This window comes from Salvelinus fontinalis, chromosome 36, assembly GCF_029448725.1.
Source record: "Salvelinus fontinalis isolate EN_2023a chromosome 36, ASM2944872v1, whole genome shotgun sequence".
In the NCBI taxonomy this organism is placed as follows: Eukaryota; Metazoa; Chordata; class Actinopteri; order Salmoniformes; family Salmonidae; genus Salvelinus; species Salvelinus fontinalis.
Window position 1 is genome coordinate 19,109,249 of NC_074700.1, and position 14,017 is coordinate 19,123,265.

Here is a 14,017-nt window from a genome sequence, read left to right on the forward strand (position 1 = left end):
ACATTAACTAGACGGTAGTACCCAACCTGCCCTGCCTCACCTTGAGTCCGAAGGTGAATATTGTCATGATGATCTTGAAGACGAGCGCCAGGCACAGCTGCCACATGGCTGTGTACACCCCGGGCCCCGCCGGCTTGTTAGGCGACGCATCGACAAACGCCTTACTCCCGTTCATCTGACTCCTGTAATGGCACAGCTGGGACGACTCCAGCGGGCCACAGTCAGTGAACAACTCCTTTATCAGCTCGCTGGTGTTCTGCCGTGTGTACGGGTTGGGGAACGCCACCACGGCGGTAATGGCCGCCACGAAGATGACCTCCAGGACGGGGTATTTCCCGAAGCGGGTGGACTTCCTCCTTCGGCACCAGGCGATGTTGGCCTTGATGAAGAAGGCCCCCCAGAGGCCTCCAAACACCCCCAGCAGGATGAAGGGGATAAGCTCAAACAGGTACCAGGGGGTGTGGTACTCCACATAGAACAGGACCAGACGGCTGTTGCCAAACGGGTTGATGGATCGGAGGACGAAGGCTGCCACTAGCGCAGCGAAGAAGGAGCGCCACAGAGTCTTCAGAGGGAAGTAGTAACTCACCTAGAGAGAGAGATGCAGAGAGACAGGTGAAATTATAGTGGGATGCATTAACTCATACAGAGACACAAGAGTGCATGAACAGATTTTACATAATCACTTGTCAAAGTGCTTACACAGAAACTCGTCTTAAAACGAGGCTATAGTGTGTGTGATGCGCTTACTTATACGGACACACTCATAGAAACACACACACACACACACACACACACACACACACACACACACACACACACACACACACACACACACACACACACACACACACACACACACACACACACACACACAATATAAAATGTACCTCCTCCAAGCTGAAGAGTACTCCGCCTATGGGAGCACCAAAAGCCACAGACACCCCAGCCGCTGATGCTGCAGATAAGACCTGCAGAGAAAACAAATAAAAAAGATTAGTACCAAAACACAGGCCGAGTCAGCTGAAACATTAACAGGAATTTACCCAAAACACAGGCCGAGTCAGCTGGAACACTGACAGGAATTTACCCAAAACACAGGCCGAGTCAGCTGAAACACTGACAGGAATTTACCCAAATCATAAATCATACAACAGAAAAGGTCACCAAAAGAATGTCTTATAACAAAACTCTAAACTTTGTAATGTAATACAATGGATACATACACCAAACCATACACCAAACCTCTCTTCTTGGCCTCATTCCTACTGTACTTGGACAAAGTTATATTGTATTTCTCCACACCTAATAGAACAGTAGATCATACATACCTCTCTCTTCTTGGCCTCGTTCTTTCTGTACTTGGGGAAGAGGTATGAGAAGATGTTTCCACAGCAGCAGGCCACATGGACCAGGGGTCCCTCTTTCCCCAGGCTCAGCCCAGACGCTACAGCCAGCACCAGGGTCACCGTCTTGATCAGCAGGGTCCACTTCCCCAGGTAACCCCGGATGATGAACCCACTCAGGATGGTCTTTATCTGGGAGACAGAGAGATGAGGGGAAATAAGGTAAATATACTACTGGAGAAATTATTTCTAGGTTTAATCTGGAGAAGCACCGATGGTAGAGGAGGTAGATGGTTAGGTCTGTTGAAGAAATAAGGCAAATGTCCAAACATATTCCAAACTGCTCCCGAAAAGCTACCCTGATATAAACGATATACCCTGACAAATCATTTCTCTCTATGGGCAAAATTTGTTGTCAGTCTTAGAACCAAATAATCATATTTATTGAGACCACCGAGCTTGCCAGATATGGTCAATGTCACGATCTAAGAATTTTGAAGAAATTAAAACTCCAACTGCTCCGCAGTGCTCATCCCCATCTCGCTTGCTCTCCTGTTGCCATGGCAACTAGAAAGTGAGATTTCGAGTGCTAGACTAGAGCAGACAAGCTCACCTCAACGTGAATTTTTCGTACAAAGCAGGTGCAGAACCCACCTGAATTACAATACATAGTGTGTGTGTGTGTATCCATGTAAACTTGTGAGTGTTTGCATTCCACCTGTGCATGTGTGTGCGTGCGGTCTTACCTCAGGTATGCCTGAGCCACAGGCGTAGGGGGCGAACACCTTAACCAGTAACACAGCCAGCAAGGCAAAGGACAAAGCCCAGTAGATGTACATGAAGTAGTTCATGATGTAGGAACCAGGACCCTGGGAGATGAGGAGAGAGAGAGAGGAGAAGGAGAGAGAGAAGGAAGAGGCGAAGAGGGGGCAGTCGAAGGAAGGAGAGGAGCACGTTTACACACAAACTACCATTAAAGGGATAGTTTGGGATTTTGGCAATCAGAACTCATGAATACCATTTTTTTTTTTTTATCTATCTGCATCCAGCATGAAGGAAGTGAAAGGTAGATTGCGAGCCAATCCTAACTAGCTTAGCACAAAAAGGGAAAGGTTTTGGGTACAGCTAGCTTCAAAATACCAACTATCCCTTTAACATTACTACATTAAGACAGTTTGAACTATTCTGAGTGAAAAGGTAATGGAAAAGAGTGGTGAACTACTGCTGGAACACAGAAGTATTACTTCACCCAATCTCTTCCACTGATGATACTTGTCCATCTCAGCAATGGAAACTACTAGCTTATAACACCTATATGACACCTGTAACATGTCACTTAAAACATCTTAAAATGTTAAGTCCCCTATTTAGGGGACTGAGCAGTTCTGGACCGGTTCCGAACCAACATTTTTGTGTACAAAGCGCTCTGCTTCGCCTGCCGTTCTCATCTGAGATGCAGTATGTGAAATCTGAAACCTCATTTGAATAGGGAGTGATACATTTTCTGGCCTATCCAGACAAAGGATCGAACTCCCCTGGCCGTGAACCTCACAGCTTAGAATACGGCATATGAAACGGGAGAGCCTAGTGATTACAGCAACAGTCTCATCTCGCTATGATGCTCTCAGATGGATTTAGAGCACTCAACATGAACATTATACAAATATTTTAGTAGATTTGAAACGAAACCACTTTCTCTTGGTCACAGAGAGACAAAATCCCTTTGTGCTTAAAACTAAAGTTGTAACAAGTCAGCATGCATATGAATTGCGTCTGTGTGTCGCTCAGAGGACGCGGAGCAGAAAATGCTCTTTCACAGCAGGGGGTCGATAACAGGCTGTGTCACAACCGGCCGTGACTGGGAGTCCCATAGGGCGGCGCACAACTGGCCCAGCGTCGTCTGGGTTAAGGGAGGGTTTGGCCACAGGGGCTTTACTTGGCTCATAGCGCTTTAGCGACTCCTTGTGGCGGGCCGGGCGCCTGCAAACTGACTTCAGTCGTCAGTTGAACAGTGTTTCCTCTGACACATTGGTGTGGCTGGCTTCCGGGTTAAGTGAGCGGGTGTTAAGAAGTAGCGCGGCTTGGCGGGTCATGTTTCGGAGGACGCATGACTCGACCTTCGCCTCTCACGAGCCCGTTGGGGAGTTGCAATAATGAATAAGATTGTAATTGGATATCAGGAAATTGGGGAGAAACCCATATTTTACAGTTATAAGGTGAAATCTTATAGTAAGTTGTTTATAACTTGATTGTTACTATATTTAGAAAGCAGTACAAACATGTCAAGCCCTATTCCCACAAACATGTTAAGCCCTATTCCCACAAACATGTTAAGCCCTATTCCCACAAACATGTTAAGCCCTATTCCCACAAACATGTTAAGCCCTATTCCCACAAACATGTCAAGCCCTATTCCCACAAACATGTTAAGCCCTATTCCCACAAACATGTCAAGCCCTATTCCCACAAACATGTTAAGCCCTATTCATCATATTTGTACTGTGTACTTGTATCCTCAAAAGTGACTACGCCTCAGCAACTTATTAACTATTTTTATTAGAAAGGTGAGATTTGAATCATTCTGGCAGTATAATCATTACTTGGTATTTTTTATGGCCCTCTCATGATAAATAATGATGTCTGTTTAAGCGGAAATCTACATTTTGACATTACATTTTTAAATCCCTCTCACCTCTTCCTGGCCCAGGATGAGCCCCGCCCAGCTCTTCCACTGAGGACACTTGTCCCTCTCAGCGAACGTGGTCTCGTTGGAGCCCCAGCAGCACTGCTCGTGGTTAAACCACATGGCATTCAGACACACCCCCTCCTTGATGTCGTTCAGCCAATCAGCAGAGATGTCGATCAGACCCGCCAGGGCACCTGATTGGACAAAGAGGAGGAAACAATAGTTTAAGCCTGTGCCAGTGTGACATAACAAACAAGATGAACAACAAACACGTTGCCAATGACGAGCCTGCATTTACCGTAAATACACTTGACTACTGTCGTGGAAATGTTCATCAATAATGAGGAAAGACAAGGTCAATCACCAATCAGGATATTACTTTATTCAAAACGTATTAATAAAATCGATTAATTATTGCAATAAAGAAGCATGTCAACGACCCACCCATAGGTGATTAGTTGAGAGCCCAACGAGGGGATTTGAGCCACAACATTTTATAGCAACGTATATCCTCCTGAATGTTCACGCCAAACAGATGCATGAAATGGGTCACAAGGTTAGGATTCGTATGAAAAGATACTAATAATTCACAGCAAACTGCATCTGCTGTAAAGACTGTTCTCATTGTGTCGAATCCAGGGTCTGGCCCCCAAAACAACGTTCCTCTCATAATTATCCATACTGGAGCCATCTCCACCCTGGTACCTCATAGAACAGAAACACCAACTCATGCTATGGAATGTGGTCTTGTTAGGTCACCCAATACATCGTAAATCTTCAGCATTAAGCCTCCAGAGGCCCATTCTCAGTGGAAAACACACAGATGAGTGTTATAAAACCCTCTATTCTGTTGCATAAAACAACCATTTGATGCAATAACAGCATTATAACATAATCTTGTAATTTTGCTCTCACATTACTAGTACAGGTGAGCTCAGGTGTCTGTATTACCTGAGGCCAGTCCTGTCAGCGTCACTACCAGCCATCCAGACCAGGCATCATACAGGCTCTTGGTGAACTCCCATGCAGACTCCTTCTTCTTAGCGTTGATCTGTACACACACACACACACACCCACACACACACACACACACACTTAACATAAATACTCAAAGTCACGGCTGGCTAAAAGTATTAAACAATATATGGTTCTCCCCTTTTTAGAGAAACAATTATCAAAATGATCATATTATTTTTATTACCACTCATAATGAGTGGCCTAACCATCCATGAACTGCTGCTTCTGCAGTTTGTCAACTTCAGAGCAATTGTTACGTGTTCCTGTTTGTCGGGTGATAAAAAATAAAATAAACTCCAGGCAACATTCAAATGTGGGAGTGAATGGAACCTTGAGGAACGATGTAACCCAGATTCATATCACTAAAGACAAAAAGGTTTTCCTCGTGGTGCTCAGTCAGGCACACAGAGCCACCACAGAGAGCATAGGAGGGAACACCTCCTCAACAACAACAACGAACATGACCCCTGGCAGACACTGTAGAGACTTGGGCTGTATACCGTATACCGGGGTATTTGGAAATAGCCTTGGGATGTTTTGTTTCTTCTATTTATTTTGACGTTTTCTTTCTACTTAAGTAAATACCTGCAGTCAACTTGTACAATACGTTAGGAGATAAAGCAGATTGCATTCTTCATTTCACCTCACCTGTCACAATTTTTCATTATGAAGTTTACCAGTAATCTCCAGTCATGTAGTGTTTGTTTACAAGCACACAATGACGAGAGACCGGAGACTTGTGAGTCACTCACCGTTATGCAGCATGTGCCAGGTGATCAAGTTCCAGTATGGAATTCACAAGCAAAATGTTTGCCAGCTAGATATCTTACAGTGGTAAGAACATGTATGTGATCCCTTTGCTAAAACATGTATTTCTGCAAAGATTGGTCATAAAATTTGATCTGATCTTCATCTAGGTGACAACAATAGACAAAACACAGTCTGTTTAAACAAATAACACACAAACAATTATATATTTTCATGTCTTATTGAACACACCATGTAAACATTCACAGTACAGGGTGGGAAAAGTATGTGAACCCTTGGATTTAATAACTGGTTGACCCTCCTTTGGCAGCAATAACCTCAACCAAACACTTTCTGTAGTTGCGGATCAGACCTGCACAACGGTCAGGAGGAATTTTGGACCATTCCTTTTTACAAAACTGTTTCAGTTCAGCAATATTCTTGGGATGTCTGGTGGGAACTGCTCTCGAGGTCATGCCACAGCATTTCAAATCGGGTTGAGGTCAGGACTCTGCCACTCCAGAAGGCTTATTTTCTTCTGTTGAAGCCATTCTGTTGTTGATTTACAGAATTTACAGTGATTTACAGTGTTTTGGGTGGTTGGATCACCCAACTTCTGTTGAGCTTCAATTGGTGGACAGATAAGATAGCCTAACATTCTCCTGCTTAATGTCTTGATAAATTTGGGAATTCATTTTTCCGTCGATGATAGCAAACTGTCCAGGCCCTGAGGCAGCAAACCAGCCCCAAACCATGATGCTCCCTCCATACTTTACAGTCGGGATGAGGTTTTGATGTTGGTGTGTTGTGCCTTTTTTCTCCACACATAGTGTTGTGTGTTCCTTCTAAACAACTCAGCTGTAGTTCCTTCTGTCCACTGAATAGTTTGCCAGGAATGCGGTGGAAAAAGATGATTTTCTGAGATCTCTTTTGTTTGGGGCATGGTTCACAGGCAATGCGTCATGTGAATAGCAAACTCAAATTTTGTCAGTGTTTTTTATATGGGAAGGCAGCTCTAACCAACATCTACAATCTCGTCTCATTGATTGGACTCCAGGTTAGCTGACTCCTGACTTCAAATCAGCTTTTGGAGAAGTCATTAGCCTAGGGCTTCACATACTAGGGGTTCACATACAACCTACACTGTGAATGTTTAAATTATGTATTCAATCTAGACAAGAAAAATACAATAATTTGTGTGTTATTAGTTTAAGCAGACTATGTTTGTCTATTGTTGTGACTTAGATGAAGATCAGATCAAATTTGATGATCAATTTATGCAGAAATCCAGGTAATTCCAAAGGGTTCACATATTTTTTCTTGCCACTGTTTAACTATTAAGTTAACTGTCTAAAATGTGCTAAATGCTCTTCAGTTGTGCACTTGGTTTGCTAATTTAGCAGCTAGTTAGCTATGTAGCTAAGTGGTTAGCTTCTTCCAAAATTAAGTTTCGCTGAACTGTTTTTTGGTAACAGCGAAGAATCTCCTCCTGGATCAAAAGCCTGTCTAGTATTTGTTTTGTTCGTGCAGCAAACTGAGTAGCATTTTAGAGTTACTTGTATCATTTTATGAGCTGAGATGTTTGTCCTGCAAATACTCTAGGTCAGAGACTGTATAAAATGTTTGCAATGCGCTCGTTAGCACTCTCTATGAGATGTTATATGTACTTGTTAGCATTGCTAACCTTCGGATATTACCGAATATCCCGTTATGGCATAAGGTCGGTATGAAGGTGTGACAATTTATATACTGCCCAAGCCCAGTAGAGAAAGACTAGGTGTTATAAAATAAATGGTACTGAAACAAAAAGGCTTGTACAGGCACACTGAGCCACCACAGAGAACAGGGATCAGGGAACACTTCTAGGGCACCATTTCTTTCACAACATTTCTTTCACAACACAACAACAAACATGAGCCCTGACCTGTGGCAGACACTGTGGAGAATAGCTCCCTCTCCCCCCTACTCATCCCACAAGACAACAACACAAGCAACAATGAAGACCTGACCTGGAAATTACATTATTGCTCATAAGACATCTGTTCAGACACAAAACTACACTATACAGTGGTAAGAGGGTCAGAATGTAGAATCTAGATGAAGAGTAAGGGGCCCAGCACAGAGTCCTTGGGGACACCCTTGTGGTTATTTTACCTACCCTAGCCGAATACACTGATTGTAAGTCTGCTAAATTACTAAAAATCTATATATATTTAGTTTGCAGCTATTCTTTTCTTAAATTAGTTTCTAAAATGTAAACGCATCCTCACCTTGCGGTGGCGTTCGCGGTCCTTGCACTTCTCCCGGACCCAGTCGATGGTGTGGAAGTCATCGTAGGTGCCGACCCCCGGGATGGGCTCCTCCAGGAAGTCCAGCAGGTGGGTGGTGCTGCTCACCACCCCTCCCCCGTTAGACATGACGTAGTTAGATCCTACAGGTGTGAGAGAGAGAGTTTGAGAGAGACCAGACAATGGCATACTAGTTCCTTCATAGCCTGCTAGAAGTCTGGATGGGCCAAATGCTGTTATGAATAAGCCATCTGGGTCAGACAGACAGTGATGTAATGATCTCCCCTGTCAGCCTCCACTGAAAAAGCCAGGTAAAAGGAGGCAACAGTAACAGCGTCAGAGAAAACCTCCCACTCTGAGTAACACAGTCACATCTGACACAGAAGATATGATTCCCTCCGCCCTGACAAGGACCAACAGCAGAAACACTGCTACTATACATAAAACCCACCAGCAGAGGCATAACTACAGTGTGCTTGTAGCCTTTTCTGCTTCTCACACGATTATCATCCCTGAAATCAAATTACACCAACCCCAGTTTCATGTTTATTCTTTACACTGTGTGCATCAACCTGGAAGTGGTAAATATCTACTCCATTAGGAACACTGCATTGTACATGCTGCCTGCTGGCATATGAAAACAAGAGTTTGTCTGACTGACTGGTACTTGTGGCACACCGGGGAAAACCCCGTCCATCCAGCCATCCGTTGGATGCCTGCTGCATCTCAACCAGAGTCAGACACAGTGAAAAAACTAACTACTGACCCGTGTACACACACAGCTCCGTAATAAATCAGATGACTAAATCCTCTTTACTCCCTTTACCCCCTCACCACCAGAGCACTGTGGGTAAACCTCCAGCTCAGAGCCAAAATGGAGGTGCAGTTGCAGACGTTCAATTGCAGATTGAACACAGGGGGTAGAATCTGAGCCAGGGCTCTACGTTTCCTTTTAATGAATCACTCACTGGTCATGGAGGTTAGTCTCAGAACAGTGGTTCATTCACAATCTAAAGACTTCCTTCAAAAAGGACCGTTCCGGTTTAAAGGAGAATGTTTACTTAAAAGTCTGTGAGGTTTTCTTCCTCAAATCTCATTTCACAATCTCTGATAACAGTTCCCCATAAAAATTGCCACAAGGACACAAGGGCCTTTCTACAGTCACATGCCTCTGTGTACACAACAGGCTGTGTTATGTTGTAGTAAAAATGTGGCAAGGGAAACAGAGGCACAGTAGTAAAGTGTGACTGTAAAGTGAACACTGGCCAAGGATTACAACAGTATGCCATTCTTCTCGGTCTAGGTCTGCTTGTTTTAATACAGGATGTAGGCTACACCACACCAACAATGTTCAATCGATGTTCTGTTCACCATTAGGGATTTGAACACACAGCTCTGGGCACCCTTCTAGCATGATCAAAAAGCACAGAGAATGTAGCAATATTTTAAATTGCATTACAACACTTAAAATGTTTCAACTGGCAGAGATGCAGGATAGGAGATACATTTCCATATTTCCAAAAATATATATTCCAAAATGATGTCCTTCATGATGATAATCAAGAATAATGCCTGATGATCACTGCTAATGCTTGATATCCCAGATCCAGTCATGCTCGACTGTGCTGGTTGGTAGCAGTGCATCGGCGCATCTAACAAGGATAGTTAAATAGATTATACTGGCTGGCTGGCTGGCACACACACACACACACACACAGAAAGGCGGAGATGGAGCAGAGGTGACTTGTAGTGCCCAGCACTACAACTCAGCTGGGCAGCCAACCGCCATTTTGAAAAAGGTCATCTCTCTCTGCAGTGGATGTGATCTGAGAGAAACAAACACTGCTACAGTAAGACACATTCATGCGAAGTAGCACCGGACAACGGCACGTAGTCGTCAAAGATGCTGCTCTTTAATTACTTGTTACTTTTATTTCTTATTCTTATGTGTATTCTTTTAAACTGCATTGTTGGTTAGGGGCTCGTAAGTAAGCATTTCACTGTAAGGTCTACACCTGTTGTATTCGGCACGTGACTAACACTTTATAAAAATCAAATTTTAAGTGCACTATCCAATTCAGTGGATTGTTTTGCAGTATTCTCTGAGTATGATAGGGATTACATATTATTTTCAAAGGCACAGAGACAGCCCTACATTCATCTACCCATACAACTCTACCAATAAAGAGGGAAATCGCTCACGTTGCGCAACTCCCATGTCATTCTGACAACTGTACGATTCTGTTGGAATGTGTCCGGGAAAGAACAAAGTTACTATGTGTCCCCAAAAAAACATCAGAAGAGAATGTTGTCTCCTCAAGTATGTGCTTTAAACAACTGGTAGGCATGCATAACATTAGACCCATTCTTTGTTGTGCAAATTCTTATTTTTAGCTCTCTGAAATACCATACAGTGTATTGTGTATTTTTACAGAGAGACATTTTACCTGAGCGAGAGAGAAATAGGAATACACTGCAAAGCAATACCGGCATAGCTCAAATCTGTTGATAATCTGGCCTTGTAGTAGGAAGTATTCACCTAAAACCCTCTGTGACATCACATCAACTGACATAACCCGATTTAACCCTAACAATCTGCAGAAGATGGATGCAAAGCTAATGACAAGTCGTTGTCAAGTTACGGCTAAATACATTAAAGATATTTTTTCCCCCATTTAGCATACACTACATGCAGAGTGACTTACAGTAGGGAATGCATACATTTTTCATACTGGTCCCACATGGGAATCGAAACCACAACTCTGACGTTACAAGTGCCATGCTCTACCAACTGAGCCACGGGTATGTGATTCATTTATGATGATGATTCATGGTTTGCTGACCTTCGAAACCATTCTCCAATGGCATGCGGTCAGGGACACACCACTGATGTGTAGTTGCTGAACTTCCCAGCAGTGTGTGATATTGTGCTGGAGTTTGTTAGGTAGGGTGGCATACAGCCACAGGGGCTGTTTAGTACAACCATGTCATCCAGGGGCTAACGTTGTGTGGCTTGGCACAGTTGGCACAATGACATCCAAAGCTGTAGAGCCTAGTGTTAGCCTATAACGATACCTAGGAGAGGCAGTTGGTGCTAACTGCTAAGCTAAATAAGGATCTCAATGCTAGGAAACAAGGCGCTAACTGCTAAGCTAACTAAGGAAGGATATCAATCCTAGGAACTAACTGCTAACATAAAATACTAGAAACCTGGGACTGTCACCTGATCTGTGGGAAGTGGGAATGTGATCAAAGTTCAAACACTGGTGAATGACAAGTCACTCACTAGCAGGCTGGTCACTTCAATAATGGAACACTAGTCACTTTAATAATGTTTTCATACTGTTTTACTCATTTCATATGTACAGTGCCTTCGGAAAGTATTCAGACCCCTTGACTTTTTCCACATTTTCTTACATTACAGCCTTATTCTAAAATTGATTAAATAAATAAAAATCCTCAGCAATCTACACACAATACCCCATAATGACAACGCACAAACAGAAATACCTTATTTACGTAAGTATTCAGACCCTTGCCATGAGACTTGAAATTGAGCTCGAGTGCATCCTGTTTCCATTGATCATCCTTGAGATGTTTCTACAACTTGATTGGAGTACACCTGTGGTATAGGAGGTCCCACAGTTGACAGTGCATGTCAGAGCAAAAACCAAGCCATGAGGTCAAAAAGGAATTATCCGAAGAGTTAGGGGACAGGATTGTGTCAAGGCACAGGGGAAGGGTACCAAAACATTTCTGAAGCATTGAAGGTCCTCAAGAATACAGTGGCCTCCATCATTCTTAAAATGGAAGAAGTTTGGAACCACCAAGACTCTTCATAGAGCTGGCTACCCCGCCAAACTGAGCAATCGGGGGAGAAGGGCCTTGGTTAGGGAGGTGACCAGGAATCCGATGGTCACTCTGACAGAGCTACAGAGTTCCTCTGTGGAGCTGGTAGAACCTTCCAGAAGGACAACCATCTCTGCAGCACTCCACCAATCAGGCCTTTATGGTAGAGATTGGCCAGACATAAGCCACTCCTCAGTAAAAGGCACATGACAGCCCACTATGAGTTTGCCAAAAGGCACCTAAACACTCTGACCATGAGAAACAAGATACTCTGGTCTGATGAAACTAAGATTGAACTCTCTGGCCTGAATGCCAAGCGTCACTTCTGGAAAAAACCTGGCACCATCCCTACGTGAAGCATGGTGGTGGCAGCATCATGATGTGGCAAGTTTTTCAGGGGCAGGAAAACTAGTCAGGATCGAGGAAAAGATGAACAGAGCAAAGTACAGAAAGATCCTTGATGAAAACCTGCTCCAGAGCACTCAGGACCTCAGACTGGTGTAAAGGTTCACCTTCCAACAGGACAACAACCCTAAGCACATATCCACTCCTGTGGTGTCTTGGCTTCGGGACAAGTCTCAATGTCCTTCAGTGGCCCAGGCAGAGCCCGAACTTGAACCCAATCGAACATCTCTGGAGAGACCTGAAAATAGCTGTGCAGCAACACTCCCCATCCAACCTGACAGAGCTTGAGAGGATCTGCAGAGAAGAATGGGAGAAACTCCTCAAATACAGGTGTGCCAAGCTTGTAGCGTCATACCCAAGAAGACTCTGTAATCGCTGTAATAGCTGCCAAAGGTGCTTCAACAAAGTACTGAGTAAAGAATCTGAATAAAATGTGATGTTTTTTTTGTTTTGATAAATTAGCAAAAATGTCTAAAATTCTGTTTTTGCTTTGTCATTATGGTGTATTGTGTGTAGATTGAGGAGAAGTACTTTGAAAATATATATATTTTAGAATAAGGCTGTAACCTACCAAAATGTGTAAAAAGTCAAGTGGTCTGAATACTTTCCTAAGGCAATGTATATACAGTATTTTAGTCAATGCCACTGACATTGCTCATCCTAATAATTATATATTTCTTAACTTTTAGATGTGTGTATTGTTGTGAATTGTTAGATACTACTACACTGTTGGAGCTAGGAACACAAGCATTTCACTACACCTGCAATAACATCGACTAAATATGTGTATGTGACCAATAACATTTGATTTTGAGGAAAGTAGGACCATGGCGAGGATGAGAAAATAAAGTAAACTAATTTATTAACACTAATAAACAGAGACGCTATAAATGTGTGCTTTCACTACACTACTTGCTACCACTAGGAGTAGAGAAATGAGTAAAGGATTTCTCAGACCTCTAACCTGATTTTAGAAGGCCAAGCCAAGCCATTCCAATGACAGTATTAGGTCTATATGAAGCCCTTTGATGTAGAAATAGGAGTGTAAGAGAGAAATAGGCATTTCCCAGAGAGCAGCAGGAACTAGTGTGTGTGTGTTACACTAGTTTAATAGCTTTCATCTAGTGCTTCCCTTCGTGAGGAAGACCAATGTGAAATGGCTTGTTCTTGTGGAGTCAGCTGAAACAGTCTCAGCCTGGCAAACAGAGCAGGCAGTCAAGTCAATCATTGAGATGGACATAATCGCCTTCTACTTTCCAACCAACCTGATTTGTGAGTGAAATCCACAGGGGGGGAGATGAATAATGTCTTCATAATGAGGTTGAGTGGATGTTCTAATCTAGACTCTAGAACAGGGATAGGCAACCCTGGTCCTGCAGTGCAGCAGGCACTTCATGTTTTGATTTACCCGACCTGTGTAGGCTAACACACAGCATCCAGCTGAATGATAACAATATGAAAACAGAATCCTACAAGGGACTGATTTCAACCACAACAGCAACACTGATCAATGAGTTCACAACACACACACCACACACACACACACACACACACACACACACACACACACACACACACACACACACACACACACACACACACACACACACTTTGTGTGTTCAGTTACATGCCTAAAGTGAGACCATTCAATGTCAGGGTTTAGTGCACATAGGCACTAC

General features: G+C 43.3%; 1 protein-coding gene across 10 annotated transcripts in view; it reads right to left on the reverse strand.

Moving 5' to 3' along the window:
• Positions 1-14,017, reverse strand: part of LOC129835354 (H(+)/Cl(-) exchange transporter 3-like) — a 65,688-nt gene that overhangs the window by 22,985 nt on the left and 28,686 nt on the right. For all 10 annotated transcript variants that reach the window (XR_008756407.1, XM_055900970.1, XM_055900972.1 and 7 more), the window contains 7 exons: positions 8,067-8,227; positions 4,984-5,083; positions 4,039-4,226; positions 2,093-2,215; positions 1,332-1,538; positions 891-971; positions 41-589 (listed from right to left, as the gene is read on the reverse strand). Coding sequence is in view for 9 of the 10 variants with exons in the window: in XM_055900970.1 (XP_055756945.1) it covers positions 41-589; positions 891-971; positions 1,332-1,538; positions 2,093-2,215; positions 4,039-4,226; positions 4,984-5,083; positions 8,067-8,227 (1,409 nt within the window). In the remaining variant the exon portion in view is untranslated. The remainder of the gene's footprint in view (positions 1-40; positions 590-890; positions 972-1,331; positions 1,539-2,092; positions 2,216-4,038; positions 4,227-4,983; positions 5,084-8,066; positions 8,228-14,017) is intronic.